The 20,337-nt window shown below is 41.3% G+C and overlaps 1 protein-coding gene across 1 annotated transcript; it reads left to right on the top strand.

Moving 5' to 3' along the window:
- The first annotated feature begins 9,961 nt into the window (after nucleotides 1–9,961).
- Nucleotides 9,962–15,805, top strand: LOC116569542 (mucin-2-like). The gene has a single exon (XM_032305832.1). It carries the CDS (start codon nucleotides 9,962–9,964, stop codon nucleotides 14,243–14,245), a length of 4,284 nt encoding a protein of 1,427 aa, XP_032161723.1. The 3' UTR covers nucleotides 14,246–15,805.
- Nucleotides 15,806–20,337: the final 4,532 nt, after the last annotated feature.

Genomic DNA, 20,337 nt, shown 5'->3' with positions numbered 1-20,337 from the left:
TGCATGCTTGGAATTTGAGATGTTTATGGAGTCTCCTGGTGGGGATTGCAATTTGCAAATAGGGTGTGATGACAGAAAGTCTGATGAAGAGAGGAGTGAGAAGCCTGGGAGTGTTATGACAAGTAGAAATCACACTTATTAATCTTTAAGATGAATCAGGTAGAAGTCTTTTTTTTTTTTTTAAACGATTTAATTTATTTATTTGACAGAGAGAGAAATCACAAGTAGGCAGAGAGATAAGCAGAGAGAGAGGGGAAACAGGCCTCTGCTGAGCAGAGAGCCCGATGCGGGGCTCCATCCCAGGACCCTGAGATCATGACCTGAACTGAAGGCAGAGTCTTAACCCACTGAGCCACCCAAGCACCCCAGAAGTCTTTTTTATATACATTTTTATAAAAAATAAATGCCTTTTTGTTGTTGTTAGTTTTGGGGGGTTGTCTTTAACTTTTTGGTAACAAGTTTATTGAGATACAATTCACACACTATGTAACATACCCATTTTTAAGTGTACAATTCACTGGTTTTCACATGTTTGCCAAGTTGTGCAACCATTACACAGACAATTTTGGAAAAATTTCTTTACCCTCAAAATAAGCCCTCCATCTTTTAGATATCACCCCTCAGTCCTCCCTCACCCTGCCCCCATTCTCTCCAGCCCCAGGAGATGCAACTCTAGGCATTTACTACTCTGTCACTATACATCTGTGTATGCTAGATGTTTCATAGGAATGGAATCATATGGAGTCACATAAATGGAATAAGTGTGGTCTTTTATTACTGCCTTCTTTCACTTAGCATAACATTTTTAAGGTTCTAGCAAGTTGTAGCATGTATCCATACTTCATTTCTTTAATATGGATGAATAGTATGATGTTGTATAAATATACTACATTTTTTTTAAAGATTTTATTTATTTATTTGACAGAGATCACAAGTAGGCAGAGAGGCAGGCAGAGACAGAGGAGGAAGCAGACTCCCTGCCGAGCAGAGAGCCCGATGCGGGGTTCAATCCCAGCACCTGGGATCATGACCTAAGCCGAAGGCAGAGGCTTTAACCCACTGAGCCACCCAGGCACCCCTATACTACATTTTATATATCAGCTAGTACATGCTTGAGTTGTTTCCACTTTTTCACTATTAAGAAAAATGCTGCTATGAATATTCGTGTACAAGTTTTTGTATAGACATTTTTTTAGTTCTCTAGGGTGCATACTTAGGATTGGAACGTCCCCTTTGTATAGTAACTCTATGTTTATTTTTGTGGGAACTCCCATATTCTTTTATAAGGAGGCGGCACCATTTTACATTCCTTCAGCAGTGCATGTGGGATCCAGAGTCTCAGCATCCTTGCCAACACTTATTATTGTCTTCCTGCTGGGTGAAATAATATACCACTGTGGCTTCTATTGATCTGTGTTTTTCCCTCATAACTAATCTCATTGAATATCTTTTATTGTACTTACTGGCCATTCATTTTTTTTAAAAGATTTTATTTATTTATTTGAATGAGAGAGGGAAAGACAATAAGTAGGGAGAGTGGAGGAGGGAGAAGCAGACTCCCCACCAAGCAGGGAGCCCCATGTGGGGCTTGATCCCAGAACCCTGGGATCATGACCAGAACAGAAGGCAGATGCTTAACTGACTGAGCCATCCAGGTGTACCTTACTGGCCATTCATAATCTTCTTTGGAGAAATGTCTATTCACAAACTGTGTCAACTTTTACATTAGATTATCTTTTTATTATTTAATTGTAAGTGTTTTTATATCCTCTAGATATGAGTCCCTTATCAGACATATGATTGACTGTACTGACAATTTGGGCTAGATAATTCTTTGTTATGGGTGGTGGCTGAACTGTTCATTACAAGATGTTTAGCAACACCCCTCCAAATGCCAAAAACATTCCCTCCAACCCCAAGATGTAGCAATCAAATGTCTTTCTAGATGTCACCAAATGTCGCACCAGCAAAATGACTGATGGTTGGGAACCAATGTTTTAAGGGAACATAGAATCCTTTTATATAGCTTGAGCTAATTGGAACTAGATGATTAATGTCATAGTGGGTTAATAACATCACAGCTTTTGTTAAGAAATCAGCTCCCTATGAGCAATATATTTCAAAAATTTAAGGGGAAAACAATTTTCTATGAAATTTCAGTTTCCTTCAACAAATGTCTTAGTTTCAAGGTTAAAAATCAATAGTCCCTGAGAGTTTAAAGATTTTTACACTTTTTAACTTCTATGGAGAAGCTCTTTGCTCCTTTTCACCAAACAGACTTAGAAATTCAAAATTTAAAACACCAAGACATAATGTAAGTATAACTTTAACTTAAATTTTCCATTAATAGGTTTTTAACTATTTGTTAAATTTTTCCTTACATAAGGAGACTTAATAGCTAGTTCAAGGATAATCTTAGATCACCTTATTAACAAAATTCCATTCTTTGTTCAAACTGCTAGAAGAGTCTTATGATATTTGCTTAGGTTACATTTTCTAACCAAGGCTAAATTTTAAAAAATACAGGCCTTATGATTATTTCTGCAAGAATAGAGGTAATTTATAGAAAATAAAGAAGAGAAGTAATTGGTTCAAGGGCAGAGATATTGGAATATTGGTAAGAGATGGAATGTCAGTAAGGGCAAGAACAGAACATGAAATGGAACTGACGCTTAAGAAATAAGAATTAGGGCGCCTGGGTGGCTCAGTGGGTTAAGCCGCTGCCTTCGGCTCAGGTCATGATCTCAGGGTCCTGGGATCGAGTCCCGCATTGGGCTCTCTACTCAGCAGGGAGCCTGCTTCCCTTCCTCTCTCTCTGCCTGCCTCTCTGCCTACTTGTGATCTCTCTCTGTTAAATAAATAAAATCTTAAAAAAAAAAGAAAGAAGAATTATAGAACCTACATGAGAAGGATGAGTAAAGTGGGCATCTACTAAGGATTATTTCAAGGAAGCGATGTGTGGGGAAACAGATCTAAAACACCTGAATATCATGAAGAGATACTTAGATTTAATATACTGTGTCACTGGTGACTTTGAAAAGATTAGACCCAGTGAAATAAGGAAACATAAGAACTGAAATACAGGAGATGTAGGATTGAATTATGAGTCGAGTCCACAGACATAACAAACAGAGGCTACCTTTTCTGAGACAATATGGCACTAAAAAAGAGATGTGGTGGTTGCTTGCTATAGAGAGGGTTTGTCAGAATGGAGTGTTCTCGAGCATAATTGGAACCCCGAGGAGAAAAGAGGGTCTGGGGAAGAATTGATGGAGTAAGTTATGTAGAGGCAGGAGGGTTTGGGAACTAGAGCAATGTGGTAGGATGATCTAAGAGAAGAATCATGAAGGTGAAGATGATGATGACTTTGCTAATGATAGTAAAGAATACATTTTGAGCACTTACTCTGCTCATGCAGCATACCATGAGCTAGGTGCTACTATCTCCATTTTACAGATGATAAAATGTTATTTGTCATAGTTTGCACAACTATTAAGTGTAGGAGCAGGAATTTGAATCCATGTCAGTCTGACTTGAGCCTGAATTCCTAGCTACTCTCCTCTGCTTTGAGCTTTTATCATCATAGCCATGTCAACCTTCATGGTTATGTGCTTGCTACACTGGCACAGAAGAAACCAGTCAGTAGCCTTCACATTTCCTCATCTGGGGTATCTATCCTTAGTTCAACCAAGATTTTCTGGTTTTACAACCACTTGATCCTCACTTGAAATACCCTTTTCCATCCCCATACTTACCTGTTGTGAAAGAATCCCTTGGCTACTTATCCTTAATGTTTCTCAGAGAGGTCATGATTATCCTGATCAGTAATTGTGACCCCTTTGACTATATACAAGATTATCTGCTACAGTTGAAGCAATGAGTAGTTTATTCTTTTTTCTTGCTTGCAGATACCTATGAAAATGGAAACTATTTCTTGGCAAATTTTACTGCAGCTCAGGTAAGACTATTTTACTGAATTTTATAAACCCATTCCCAGTTAGCTGCAGATTAAAAATTATCAGTTAACTATATCAAAATAATATTCTACATCTTAATAGGAGGAACGTCCTACTTTTACAGTTATAAATTGGGTCCGTTGACATTAACATCAGGAATAAACAGTCCTTATTTGGATAATTATCCAATATGCCATCAGTTTTTTATAAGAAGAAACTTGTAGTTCATATAATGCTGGTGAAAAAAAATGGATCTTCAAATGTACAGCATGTTTTCTGGGGATGAGATGGCATTTTCTGGCTGATAATATTTTGCAGGATAAATGCTAGATCAGTTATCTGCTGCACAGTAATGGTGTATAAGAAACAATGTCAAAACTTCAGCAGCTTGTAACAATAAATAAATAATTTAAACAATACATTATTTAGCCCAGGAGTTTTTAGTGTTCTGATAATCTGGGCTGGACTTAGCTGATCTTGGCTGGCTTACACTCAGTAACGGGACTGTTTGGCTGCTTGGATGATCCCAGCTGTACTCACTCACATAGGTATGTATGTATAAGAGTGAGCTGACTCTTCAGTGATCTAAGAAAATGAAATATGTTCAATTGGTGATATGGAGAATTAATAAGACTTTGAGACTGACTGCAAGCAGAATCAAGGGAAAATGAAGAAAAGAGGATATAACTTAAAGTAAATGGGCATCCTAAAGCTGGCTCTTGTTGATTTGGGAAAGCCTACAGTTTTGGGGTTTTTTGTTTTTGTTTTTAAAGATTTATTTATTTCAAAGAAAGAAAGAGTGAAAGAGAGCACACACATAGAGGTAGAGGGAGTAGTAGACTCCCTGCTGAGCTAGGAGCCAAATATGGGGCTTGATCCCAGGATTCTAGGATCATGACCTAAGCCAAAAGCAGATGCTTAACCAACTGAACCACCCAGATGTCCCTGGGAAAGCCCACTATCAAATTGCCTGGAAATTTTTAAGCCAGTCCTTATATTAATATGTCCTAAGATTGCCTTATGGCAGGTCTGGACAGGACGCTTTTTATGACTGTGGTGGAGGGCAAAAACAGAAGTGGAAATGCTTGAGCATTTTTTAGAATCTCCAATTTGCACCAAGTTGACTAATATTCTATTAACAAGGGGAAGTCAGATGGCCAAGCCCAAAGACAAAGGTGGGATACAATGCCCCATCCAGAGAGGGAGGACATTGCCAAAATTACTTGGAAAAGGGTATGAATAGGGAGGAGTGAATAATTGGAGAAAATAATACAACCAATCTACCAGGCATGTTAAATGATTCCAGAGATAATCTATATCATTCTCATTAGAGTAGGAATATCATTCTATGTCAAACCTGGAATTTGCTTCTTTATAATTTTTATCTATTGATTTGCATTTAAGGAAAAGCATAGCACAAATCAATTGTCTTTTCTACATAGCAGTGCTTCAGGTATTTGAAGATGTCTGTTATATATACCTTCCATCTTCTTTTGGAATTATTCATCTGCAGGCTAACTTCATACTTCCTCTGTTTTATTCTTAAACAGATCTGATTATTCTGTTTGGACTGCAATTAGTCTAGATTCCTCTCAAAACATGGTACCCAGGATTGAAAGACTATCTTAGAGCTGCATTATCCAGTATGATAGTTACTAGCCACATGTGACTTTTTTTTTTTTTTTTAGAGAGAGAAAAAGAGAGCACACATGCACACTCAAGCATAAGTGGAGTTGGGGGGATGGCAGAGGGAGAAGGAAAGAGAGAATCGTAAGCAGGCTCCATACCCAGTGCAGTGTGGAGGCTTGTGTGGGGCTCTATCTCTTGACTCTGAGATGATGACCCGAGCCGAAATTAAGAGTTGGACCCTTAACCGACTAAGCCACCCAGGCATCCCATGTGACTTTTGAGCACTGGAAATGTGACTAGGCTAATTTGAAATATTTGAAAGGTTGTAAAATACCTCATTAATATTTCTATATTGAATACATGTTAAAATGATAATATTTTAGATATGTTGGGTTAAATAAAATGTATTTTCAAATCAATTTCTCCTATTTCCTTTTACTTTTAAAAAATGTGGCTATGAGAAAATTTAAAATTACATATATGGCTTGCCATATATTTCTGTAGGATGACATGAACTTTATACTGCAAAACAGGCAACCTCAAAACATCAGTGACATGAAACAATAAATAGTTCATTGTCCAACTGTTACCTCTTTTTAGCTATACTCTATTTTCTTACTCCTACTGCCGCACATTTTTAAACTTTTTTAAATTTAATTTTTTAAACAGTTGTATCATATGCTATAAATCTCATGGTCATCTAAATTATTAAACACATGCATCACATAAATCTCATGGACATCTAAAACTTTCAAATTATCTTCATAGACATGATTGTCAGGTCATGCTCTCTCCAACCTGCAGTTGCCTTTTTGAAACTAAATGCAGGGCTTTGTATACTAATTAAATAAGTAAATTCTCTGTTCTTAATTTAAGAAAAGTTGAATCAAAAACTACATATCTTTCCTCTCAAAATGTTTTTTTTTTTTAATGAAACTGTTGATTTAGAAATCCTGGATTTTAGTTCTGCTTGTACTAACTAGGTATTTAACATAGGGAAGACACTTCCCCTGTTTAACCTTTGTTTCTTTATTATAAAGCATTACATTTTCCTTAAATGCTGTCTAACTCTAAAACCTCATTCTTCTCTTATTCCAAAGAAGTGATAAGTGAATTCTAATTTCTGTGTGATTTTTGAAGGCGTTTCTTTCTAAGGTCAGAGGCTTGACATGAAAGAAAGCTTCTAACTTTCCATGGGGTAATTATCAATGGCGTGCTGGCTGGCATGGAGTAATGGGGGTGTGGAGCTGATTTGTGGCTTTTGTTAATTCCTGTGGTTTATGTATTCCCACCATTTTAGCCAATCTCAAGCTATCAACTGGCTTTCAGAATTCCAGGCAATTTTTTTTTTAGATTTTTATTTATTTATTGGAGAGAGAATGAGTGAGAGAGAACATGAGAGAGGAGAAGGTCAGAGGGAGAAGCAGACTCCCCAAGGAGCTGGGAGCCCGATGTGGGACTTGATCCTGGAAGTCCAGGATCATGACCTGAGCCAAAGACAGCTGCTCAACCAACTGAGCCACCCAGGCACCCCAGAATTCCAGGCAATTTAACAGTAGGCTCTCCCAAATCAATAAGCTCTAGCTTCAGCAGACCCATTTACTTCAAGTTATATCCCCTTTTCTTCATTTTCCCTTGATTCCAATTGTGCAGTCAGTCTCAAAGCTTATTAAATTCTCCAGAAAGCCAATTGAATGGACTACTTTTTCTTTCTACTATTGCCACAAGAATCAAGGAGTTTGTGGCGTCACTCCACTGCAACTATCTCTTTGGTGCATCGCATAAAATCTTTTTCATCCTACCCATCTTAACCTGTCTTATTTTATTTGCTCAGCAGGAGCTACCACAGCTCTTGCACTTAATAAACGTGCCTTTTTTTACACACGACTCTTTCTCCAGCCCCTTCCTAATTCATTTCACCTTTCTAAATCCATCTACCTTTCCTGGCTTCCTAAAGTCCCATGCCCTTCCTAAGCCCTTTCTTGACTCTCCCTATTCTGCAGTGATTTCTCCTTTCTCTTAGCACCTATAAGAAATATTCACTATGATTTTCATTTAGGCCTTAATCACATACTACTTTTTGACTTACCTCACATTAGTTTAAACCTTGTGTTGATACAAAAACAGTTCATGGGGGCGTCTGGGTGGCTCAGTGGGTTAAAGCCTCTGCCTTCGGCTCAGGTCATGATCCCAGGGTCCTGGGATCGAGCCCCGCTTTGGGCTCTCTGCTCGCTGGGGAGCCTGCTTCCTCCTCTCTCTCTGCCTGCCTCTCTGCCGACTTGTGATCTCTCTCTGTCAAGTAAATAAATAAAATCTTAAAAAAAAAAAAAGTTCATGATTTTGTCAAGTCCTAGACTTATTGCAAACTGTCCTTAGTCTAGGGGCTGTTTGCTGGGATTCTGTGTTCACACTGTGTTAACTCATACAGAGCTACGCACATGGGTGCATCATGATCCAACAATATCTGTGTCATTTAGCTACTCTCTTTACTCCCAGAACCTCAATTTCCTCATCGGTAAAATTGAGATAACGATGCTTGCTTTTCAAAAATCTTTGTAAAAATTAGTAATGATATAAGTAAAATACCTTTCATTATGTTGGTGTTATCAAGTTTATCATGGCAGATGCTCAGGAAGAGTATATTCATGAAGTGTTTAAGAATAAAAACAGCAAACCAGCACAACAATAGTAATTTGAGTTTTCTTAATATTTTAATGTGAAATACAGTCTCTTGATAGATGTCCTATGTATTTTTTCTCTTTATATATTCTTTATAGAATCTATTGCAAATCCAGACCATACACAATAAGTATTTGAGTGACTCAAATCCACTGAAAGTTGGATATATTAAAATCTGGGGAACAAGCTCTACTTCTGTGATACAGGTCACTCTCACCTATGACAACCAGCAAATTACAGTGGTGAATTTTACGAGTGAACCTTACAGTCAGGTATGTCACAAAGGAATGTTATATCATAAATTAATTTTATTATTCTGCAGAGTTATCACCATTTTTATTTTCATTCTTTCACTTGCTTGTATTTGAAAGGTTATAAAGGTACATGCAGTAGTATGTTCCTGAAAAGTTGGGAATGTTGAATCCTATTGTACAATGTGTAGCATCAGTGGTCTTCCCAATGTAGTCCAGGAATCTATGATCAATGGTCTGGTAAAATCCTTTCCATGTGCTTCCCAGAAGTGGTTCTATGTATTAAGTGAGGTTAGTATCTCAGGCTAGCATAACAAAACTTATTTCCTTCTGTGGCAGAGGCTAAAATGAAAAAGTGATCCTCTAAAATTGTTGGGAGATTTTTTCCCCTCTTTCCTGAAATTGCTCATGATCCTGGCCAAATTGGTAGATCCTCCAGGTTGGTGCAAATTCAACTGTGGTAATCATCATGATGATTATGTCCCACCTGTGATGTGAGATAAAATTATTTGGTTAACAAAACAGAGTGATAAATAGCAGACCCTACTAGACCTTCTAGCAGGGCCCGATTTTGGAGCTATCTACTTGGAAGACAAATTACCAGTAGAGTTACCAAGAGTAACCACAGAGGGAGAAGTATCCCGCTTTATAACACTAGATCTGTCCTAAGTATGATCCGGTGACCTGGAGGGGATCATTTAGCAAAGTGAAAATGGATAAGTATCATTCCTGTGCTCCAAGCAGTGAATGAGTACCTGCCCTGCTAATACTTGGATTTTGGAAAATGATCCTCCGAACAATCAGATAGCTTTTCTCTCTCTAGTCTTTGCTAGTTCACTACTTCAACACATTTTTCCTGTGCTATTGAGCTCAAGACCACACTCTGCAAGTAATTACTCCCAGTTAAGACTAATGCAGACCTTCTTTGTAGGAAATTTTGTAGCATATCAGATGCCTATTATCTGCCAGGAACTATACTAAGTGTTGGGGCTGGTGAAAACATGAAACCGGACTTCCCTTTGGAAGGTTAAAATCTAGTGGCAAAGGAAAGAGATTTTTATAAGTGTTGGTTATCAATGCTTAATCAAAGCTGCAAATACTTGTAAGCAATGTGGTGTGGCCTGATGAAGTGAAAAGACACAGATTTCCAGTACAAGGATCATGCACACAACATATTCCCCTATTTACTTGTCTAAAGTCAGTGACCCAGAAAGGAATCTTTATATCCTTTATTAATCTCTGGAAAAGAATGAATGTATTGGTTTTTGTTAAATTATAATTTGAAAAATGACTTAAATGTGATGTTTAAAAAGTACTCAAATACCAAATTTATCTCTTCTTTTCTGGCAGAAGCTGACTATTCAACTTACCGACAAGATTATCAGCCTAGAAAAGCTAACAGATGTTACATGGATATATGAAGGCCCTACAGTTTCTACTACAACTATGACAAGTACCTTCCCCACAGGTTCTCTACATCCTTCTACAGTTTCTACTACAGCTACCACTTTTGAGACTATTATCACTAGTTCTGTTTATACTAGTACCACCCTTCCTATCCCAACGACTACTTTCTCAGCAAGTACTACTGAAGTTACAACTAGTATTACTGGTCCTAATGCCACTACATCTTTCCTAACAAGTACTACTGAAGTTATAACTAATCCTAATGTTTCTGATAACACTACGCCTTCCCCCACGAATACCACCGCTAGCAATAGTTCGCTTCCTACCACGGACACTCCCTTCCCGACAAGTAGTACTGCCTTTACTATTACCACCGCCCCTTACAGCACTACGCCTTCCCCCACCCCCACGAACACGACCGCTAGCAATAGTACTCTTCCTACCACGGACACTCCTTTCCCCACAGGTACTACTGCCTTCACTACTACCACCGACCCTTACAGCACTACGCCTTCCCCCACGCCCACGAACACGACCGCTAGCAATAGTACTCTTCCTACCACGGACACTCCCTTCCCGACAGGTACTACTGCCTTTACTACTACCACCGCCCCTTACAGCACTACGCCTTCCCCCACCCCCACGAACACGACCGCTAGCAATAGTACTCTTCCTACCACGGACACTTCCTTCCCCACAGGTACTACTGCCTTTACTACTACCACCACCCCTTACAGCACTACGCCTTCCCCCACCCCCACGAACACGACCGCTAGCAATAGTTCTCTTCCTACCACGGACACTCCCTTCCCGACAGGTACTACTGCCTTTACTACTACCACCGCCCCTTACAGCACTACGCCTTCCCCCACGCCCACGAACACGACCGCTAGCAATAGTACTCTTCCTACCACGGACACTCCCTTCCCCACAGGTACTACTGCCTTCACTACTACCAATGACCCTTACAGCACTACGCCTTCCCCCACGCCCACGAACACAACCGCAAGCAATAGTACTCTTCCTACCACGGACACTCCCTTCCCCACAGGTACTACTGCCTTTACTACTACCACCGCCCCTTACAGCACTACGCCTTCCCCCACGCCCACGAACACGACCACAAGCAATAGTACTCTTCCTACCACGGGCACTCCCTTCCCCACAGGTACTACTGCCTTTACTACTACCACCGCGCCTTACAGCACTTCGCCTTCCCGCACGAACACGGCCGCTAGCAATAGTACTCTTCCTACCACGGACACTTCCTTCCCAACAGGTACTACTGCCTTTACTACTACCACCGCCCGTTACAGCACTACGCCTTCCCCCACGCCCACGAACACGACCACAAGCAATAGTACTCTTCCTACCACGGGCACTCCCTTCCCCACAGGTACTACTGCCTTTACTACTACCACCGCCCCTTACAGCACTACGCCTTCCCCCACCCCCACGAACACGACCGCTAGCAATAGTACACTTCCTATCACAGACACTCCCTTCCCGAAGAGTACTACTGCCTTTACACCTACTACCACTGCCCCTTACAGCACCACACCATCTCCCACGAACACCACCGCTAGCAATAGTACGCTTCCTACCACGGACACTCCCTTCCCGACAAGTAGTACTGCCTTTACACCTACTACCACCGCCCCTTACAGCACTACGCCTACCCCCACCCCCACGAACACGACCGCTAGCAATAGTACGCTTCCTACCACGGACACTCCCATCCCCACAGGTACTACTGCCTTTACTACTACCACCGCTCCTTTCAGCACTATGCCTTCCCCCACGCCCACGAACACAACCGCAAGCAATAGTACTCTTCCTACCACGGACACTCCCTTCCCCACAGGTACTACTGCCTTTACTACTACCACCGCCCCTTACAGCACTACGCCTTCCCCCACGCCCACGAACACGACCACAAGCAATAGTACTCTTCCTACCACGGGCACTCCCTTCCCCACAGGTACTACTGCCTTTACTACTACCACCGCGCCTTACAGCACTTCGCCTTCCCGCACGAACACGGCCGCTAGCAATAGTACTCTTCCTACCACGGACACTTCCTTCCCAACAGGTACTACTGCCTTTACTACTACCACCGCCCGTTACAGCACTACGCCTTCCCCCACGCCCACGAACACGACCACAAGCAATAGTACTCTTCCTACCACGGGCACTCCCTTCCCCACAGGTACTACTGCCTTTACTACTACCACCGCCCCTTACAGCACTACGCCTTCCCCCACCCCCACGAACACGACCGCTAGCAATAGTACACTTCCTATCACAGACACTCCCTTCCCGAAGAGTACTACTGCCTTTACACCTACTACCACTGCCCCTTACAGCACCACACCATCTCCCACGAACACCACCGCTAGCAATAGTACGCTTCCTACCACGGACACTCCCTTCCCGACAAGTAGTACTGCCTTTACACCTACTACCACCGCCCCTTACAGCACTACGCCTACCCCCACCCCCACGAACACGACCGCTAGCAATAGTACGCTTCCTACCATGGACACTCCCTTCCCCACAGGTACTACTGCCTTTACACCTACTACTACCGTCCCTTACAGCACTACGCCTTCCCCAACGAACACGACTGCTAGCATTAGTGCGCTTCCTACGACGGACACTCCCTTAGCCACAGGTACTACTGCCTTTACACCTACTACTACCGTCCCTTACAGCACCATGCCTTCCTCCACGAACACGACCGCTAGCAATAGTACGCTTCCTACCACGGACACTCCCTTCCCCACAGGTACTACTGCCTTTACCCCTACTACCACCGCCCCTTACAGCACTACACCTACCCCCACCCCCACGAGCACAACCACTAGCAATAGTACTCTTCCTACCATGGACACTCCCTTAGCCACAGGTACTACTGCCTTTACACCTACTACCACTGCCCCTTACAGCACCACACCATCCCCCACGAACACCACCACTAGCAATAGTACGCTTCCTACCACGGACACACCCTTCCCGACAAGTAGTACTGCCTTTACACCTACTACCACCACCCCTTACAGCACTACACCTACCCCCACCCCCACGAACACGACCGCTAGCAATAGTACGCTTCCTACGACGGACACTCCCTTCCCCACAGGTACTACTGCCTTTACCCCTACTACCACCGCCCCTTACAGCACTACGCCTTCCCCCACGAACATGACCGCTAGCAATAGTACTCTTCCTACCATGGACACTCCCTTCCCCACAGGTACTACTGCCTTTACACCTACTACTACCGTCCCTTACAGCACTACGCCTTCCCCCACGAACACGACTGCTAGCAATAGTACGCTTCCTACCACGGACACTCCCTTCCCGGCGAGTACTAATACCTTTACACCTACTACTACCATCCCTTATAGCACTATGCCTTCCCCTACAAGTGTCATTACTACTAACACTAGTGCTACCTTTCCTATCACAAGCAGTCCCTTCCCAGCAAGCACTATTAAAGTTACAGCTAGTACTGCTGTTACTAATACCACTGTGCTTTCCCCTATAAGTTCTACTGCTCGAACTAGTACTACTCTTCCTGTCATAACCACTCATTTCCCAACAAGTAATACTGATGCTAACACCAATACTACTGTTCTAATTGCCACTACTCTTTCCCCAATAAGTACAGATACTACTAGCACCAGTAATACTGATCCCATTACAACCACTCCTTCTATGAATAGTAGTGCCAGTAGTATTCTCAATAGTTTTCCTAGTACGACTCCTTTTTCTGTAACTACTCATGTTATGAACACTACTGTTGCTATGGTAACCACTTCTATAAGTACTGATGTTGCTAGCACTGGCAACCATACTCCTATTACCAGTTCTCCTTCCCCTACAATATCTGGTGGTAATAGTACTAGTAATACTATTCCTACAGTATCTATTTCTTCTACAGATATTCACTCTATTAGCACTAATACCATAGCTATCTCTACCACCAATACTATAAATAATACAGGGCAGGCAGTAAATATTACTGATGCAGATAACTCTAGCAGTGTTCCAGGTAATACTACACATGTTTCTATTCCAAATACCACAATAGCCTTAGACTCATCAATGACTACTCTTGTAGACACAACAACTCACCATCAGGTAAAAAACTCTACAGTCAGTTATTTACCTATTATTACAACTAATGCTACCACCAGTATTATAAATACTACCACATATGTTCTAAATACTATCATTCTTGATAGAACAACAATGAATGCTTCTGCTACCAAACCAACTTATATTGAAAATGCCATAAATGCTACTCTAGTTCCATGATTACTATCCACAGCATCATAATTACTACAGACATCTCTTTAAAACAACTATTACAGATATAAAAATCAATAAAAGATACATGATTTTATGCTATGTAAGTTTTCACAGATATTAACACCAGTTTTTATAAATATGGCTACTCCAAGCACTATAGACACAGCTGATATGTCCAAAGTTATATCCATGACTATTTTTATAAGTATAATTAAAGAAACCATGGATACTTCTTCTGCAGCCAGAATATGTACTCTAAAAATTATGAGCCCTATAGACTTATCAATTAAATGGTACATATTTTATATATCCTTGCTAGAGACTTCATAGATGATTTTGGTATCTCAGAAAATACCATATTAGTGTCTGTAAATACTATTGCTTTAGATGTAGTTATTAAAGTAGCCTAACTTGTTCTTAGGTTATGGGACATGATACCATAACTGAAAGCACTGGTGATATATAGCACTCACATGGCTACTGTAGCAACAGTTGTTAATATTATAGTAATTATTTAATTAGTAATGTTAAAAATCATGCCTTATTTTCCTATGGATTTTTCCACATACCATGGCTACCAATAGAATAATACACTATTACACATCCTGATAATATCCTCACTTCTAAAACAATCCTAGGTATAACCATAGATATGGAAAGTGCTACCACTGTAGATCTTGTATATATTTGGACTCCAGGAACTAAAATAATTAGATTAAAAATGTTGGATGTTACATTTACTATCATAGGAAGTAAAAATGTGATTATAGATGTTAAAAACATAACTTCCTAATCTTTGCAACCACTACTTCCATAGGTACTACTGATACTCTTACTGCAAATTTGATAAGTACTTTTATTTACAAACCTTAAATGCACTTCCAGGAAATTAACAGTCAGTTTTCCTTAGGAGATAATCTTAGGGTCCTTGCTGTTATCCTGAATGACTGGATTCAATTACAAATCTCTAACTCTTCTGTAGACTAGAAATGACCCAGGTGGAGATGAATATTTAAAGATATGGCTTAGGGGAGATAGTCTCTACCCTGGGATTGGATTTCTTGTTGACTTTTAATTAGTTATAATCTTGTTTACTTTTTCTCTTATCTACCAGCTTTTCCCTTATTACTTCACTGTGAACTCCCCTTCTGTGTTAGGACTTTCATCATGTTCTTGGTCGTTCATATCCAAATTTACTCTTTATCCTTGGTCTGTTACTTTCTTAGATCAGCCAGACCCCATAAATATACTCATGGTCATAACCGAATATAGCCAGTTGAATGCTATTGAAGACATAATCCTAGGACAGTATTCTCAAAATGTAGTTTGGAGACCCATGGAGGCCATAGAACTCTTTCTGGGGCTCACAAGGTCAAATCTGTTTTCACAATACTATGCTTTTCTATTCCTTTTTAACTTTCATCCTCTATTAGTAGACAGTGGCATTTTCCAGAGACTTTATGCTGTGTGGTGTTGCTATAGATGAATACAGAAACAATTTTAAGATCTACCTGTATCTATTGAGATAGACCTTAAACAGATTTACAAAATATAAATTATCATTCTTTTCACAATTTTATTCTTTGAACATATATTTGTTTTTCATAAAAATATTTTATTTATGTGAACATGCAGTTGATGTATTGTTATTTTTAATGAATGAAAAAATAAATATTTTACAAAGTATTTTGTAAATGACTCAAGTTTAATTTTGAAAGTACATATTAACAGATACAAGCCACCTAAACCAAGCACAGGGTCTTCACTAAATTTGAATGTAAAGTGCTTTTTTTTTTTTTTAAGATTCTATTTATTTATTTGAGAGAGAGAGAAATCATGAACGGGGGCGGGGGGAGCACAAAGAGGGGGACAAGGAGACTCCACACTGAGCATGGAGTCTCCCTCATGGCTCAATCTCACGACAATGAGATCATGACCTGAGTCGAAATCAAGAGTTGGATGCTCAACTGACTGAGCCCCCCAGGAACCCCCATAAAGAGAGCAGTTTTGAGACCACAAAGAGTTTGAAGATCACTTCCATAGTCAAATACATTATGAACTTTCCCAGCACTTAGGAACTCCAGCAACTGTGCCTTAAGGTTCTAACTACATATACCCCCTACTATGAACACATCTGCACAGCATTCTGATCTACCACCACACCTGCACTATTGTGTGGCTGGCCTGATGGGGTTCTGCATGAGGAGCAAAGATTCATCAGTTAGTTGCATTTGCCTTTTGGAATCTTCCCACAACCTGCCCCCTTCTGAATTAAATTGATAGACCTTATACCAAGGCATATATGCCTCTCAACTTGACCTTCTAACTCAAAACAAAACGAAACTCATAATTCCAAACTGTACCACTGGCCTTGGTCATAGACTCCCTCACTTGTGTCTTTACCAAGAGAGCGCCAATGCCCTTATCTTGTTGGCACCACAAACCCTGATATGAGACAAAGTGTTCTGTGTCTTAAGGCACATGGTGTTCTACTACCAGCCGATTAATTGACTAAAGGCTTTGCTTAAAGTACTTGGGATTTGGAAAACTGAGGATGAACTTAACTTGTTCAAACAAAGTATTTATTTATGTTTAGGTTTAGGTGGCAACAAAGAATTTGACCCAGAAGCACATGTTGTGTTGAACTGTTTAATTGGATTGTTTGCTACTTAGTGGTCTCTACGCTGAAACTATTCTTTAGTCCCTCTTTTTCATTCATGATTTTGATGTTTTTAAGGATTACTAGCCAGCTATTTGTAGAATATTCCTCATTTTCAGTTTGCCTAATATTTCCTCATGATTGCATTGATGTTGTACATTTGGGGCAGAAATAACACAGAAGTGGTGCTGTGTCCCTCTTGGCACACCGCAGCAGGACATACATGGTGGCTATTTATTTGCCCATTTTTAGTGATATTACTTTGGTTGAGGTGGTGTGTGCCAGGTTTCTCCACAGGAAAGTTACTATTTTTTTCTCGCAATAAGTAATAAATACATCACGATGAGATACTTTGAGGCTAGGTAGCTATCTGATTCCTCTCCTATTTGTCATCTGTTGATGAGTCTTGCCTGAATCAATTCTTACTATAGATTTTTCAAATGGTGATTTTCCAACTTCAAGTTCCTCCTGCATTCATTATTCAGCATTATAAAAGTCCTCTGTTCTTTACTCTTTATTTTTGAGTAATTCTTGGTAAATAGCCACTTCCCTGAGCCCCCTAAATGTGCCTCCTTTCTGAGGTCCCCACATAACCTCACAATCCAGCAACTAAAATTCTAACTCCTAGCAAATGGGGGCTTCCAGGCTCTTCTTTATTGGGGCCACTCTGGTTGGCGAGGGCCTGAGTAGAGCCTTTGATGTGTGAAGCTGGACCGTGATTCCTCTCTGTGCAGGAACTGGACTAGTCAAGAGCAGCTGAACTTCTAGCTTAGAGGTCCTCAGTCTTGGGTATGTATTGGGAGCTCCTGGAGAGTTCCATAATTCACTAATGCCTGGACTCTTGCCCATCAACCAGGTAACTCCAATACAGAGTCAAGGTTGGGAGCCACCGTGTTGGTGGAGTGGTGAGGCAGGGAGTTTTCTTCTGAGTCTATTCTGACTCAGTGATAGCAGGAATTTAGACATTGGTGGAAATTCTAGCCAACGGGGAAAATAAACTAAGTTATCAGCTTCCTGAAGGAGCGAGAGAGACAGAGAGGAAGAGAGAGAAGGATGAGGAGGAAGCATAAGAATGAGAGAAGAGAAAGGAAGACCAAGAGGAGAGAGAAGACTGTGATAAAATATAGACAATGGATGAAGCTAGATAAAAGATATATGAGAATTCTTGCAACTTTTCAATAAGTTAGTCATTGTATCAAATTATTCAACAAGAAGAGTGCTTGGGTGGCTCAGTCAGTTAAGCATCCAACTCTTGATTTTAGCTCAGGTCATGATCTTGGGATCATGAGATCCAACCCCATGTCAGGCTCCTTGCTCAGCCAGAGTCCGCTGGAGACTCTCCCTCTGCCCCCTCCCTACCTGTGTGCTCTCTCTCTAAAGTAAATAAATAAAATAAAATCTTAAAAAAATATTCAGCAAGAAAGACCAGGGTCATTGTAAACATGAGCCCACGGTTCCTCTTGACCTTACAAAAACCACAGAAAAAAATAACAAGGGACTGAATCCTTTATTTACCCTCCACCTTTTTTTTTTTAAAGATTTTATTTATTTATTTGACAGACAGAGATGACAAGTAGGCAGAGAGGCAGAGAGAGGAGGAAGCAGGCTCCCTGCTGAGCAGAGAGCCCGATGTAGGGCTCCATCCCAGGACTCTAGGATCATGACCTGAGCTGAAGGCAGAGGTTTTAACCCACTGAGCCACCCAGGCGCCCCTACCCTCCACCTTTAATATGGGGTTTTGAGTAGAGGAGGTGAGGTGGAGAAGGAACTATAGTCTCAATTACTCAGAGCCAACCTGACTTTAGAGACTCCTCTGGGATGAGGGATGACAGGTCCAAGGGAAAGAATGTTGAGGAAGTTGGGGGTCATCTCTCCCCCTCAGCACTGAGCCCCTTCCTCCTGCAGTGTGTCATTAGGTCATCAGGAAACTGCAGTCACAAAGCTCATGAGCTGGAAAGCCTTGAGGTAATAAGTCTTGTATCCTAAGTATGAATGTTTTAAAACATATAATACTTCCCCAGAAGTATTGGCCTGAGCTCTCTGTCTCGTATATGTATAATGTAAATGAATCCCTTTTAACAATAGAAACGTCATTCCCAAGAGGTTGATATAAGTAGAATTCCTCTCTTTAGACAGTTGGTGGGGGGGGATACTCAGTGGCACTGGGGAAAGCTCAGAGGTGGACAGTGTGAGCCCAAGGAGAAAATGGCCCTTGAGGGGATCATAGAACCTTGACCACAGCCCCACAAGGGCAGAGCAGGTGTTTTTCCCAGTTCCTGTTCTAACCTAACGTCAAGCACACAGTTAGTGCTCAGTATGTGCATGATCACTAAATGCTGAAGTCAGGAGATGGAAAGAAAAATAAGATGAAAGAAGGGAGGCCAAACAAGAGCAAGAAATTCAAGGGAGCAGGAAGGAAAGCAGAGGTGCCTGGGACCTGCACTGGGCCATGAGCTGGGCAAAGGGAGTCACAGGGAGATTTTGGCTCAGAACCTAGGGGTAGCTTCCCAGCTGTCTTGAACCTGTCAGGGTAGACCTGAGATTAAAGCTGCAGTGTAAACTAAGGGTTGGTGTCTGAAACCCAGCCAGAGAGGGTTTTTTTTTTTTTAAGATTTTATTTATTTATTAGACAGACAGAGCACAAGTAGGTAGAGAGACAGGCAGAGAGAGAGGAGGAAGCAGGCTCCCTGCCGAGCAGAGCGCCTGATCCTGGGCTTGATCCCAGAACCCTGAGATCATGACCTGAGCCGAAGGCAGAGGCTTAACCTCTGAGCCACCCAGGTGCCCCTGGTTATTGTTTTAAATCTGGAGGTTGGGGTTGAATGAATTTGTTTGGGAGCCTTGGAGGAATACAGAATATTGGAATAGAAACGCCAGGTGAGAAGAGCAAGGACTGCATTTGATGTTGCCTTTTGGGCAACTGGATCCTCAAATACCCTCTGTATGTCTTATACTGAACCATTCGAGACACCTCCCAGCTTCCTCTCCTGGATCAAAGGCTCAAAGAAAAGAGATGGCAACAAGAAGCGAGTTAAATTTTATTTAATTTGATGTCTTGAGCTTTGTCCTTTATAAACACAGCCTCTCCCTTTATTACCAATCACACACGTGGCTTGCTGCCTCTGCCTCACAGGGAGGGTTGAGCAAAAAATGCCCTAAGAAAGGAGAATCAGGAGCCCCCTTTATGGTCAGCATGGGCAAGGGAGGGTTTGGAGGGCTTTCCCACTACATGCAAGCCACTTCCCCAGCTGGCATCCCCTTAGGTAATCTGGAGCATCAGACTTCTCAGAGTGTGGTCCAGCCTTGAATCCAGATTTTGTCCGAAAACATGTGGTCCCATCAGTGTTTTCAAAGCTTGAGAGGCTGAATTGCTTCCCTCAGCATGGAAGAGCCTTTATGGAATAGGTGACACCCCCAGGCCTATAATGTCGTGGCCTGG

This window comes from Mustela erminea, chromosome 11 (assembly GCF_009829155.1).
Source record: "Mustela erminea isolate mMusErm1 chromosome 11, mMusErm1.Pri, whole genome shotgun sequence".
In the NCBI taxonomy this organism is placed as follows: domain Eukaryota; kingdom Metazoa; phylum Chordata; class Mammalia; order Carnivora; family Mustelidae; genus Mustela; species Mustela erminea.
The sequence above is the reverse complement of the archived record's forward strand: the minus strand, read 5'-3'. Positions and strand labels throughout refer to the sequence as shown.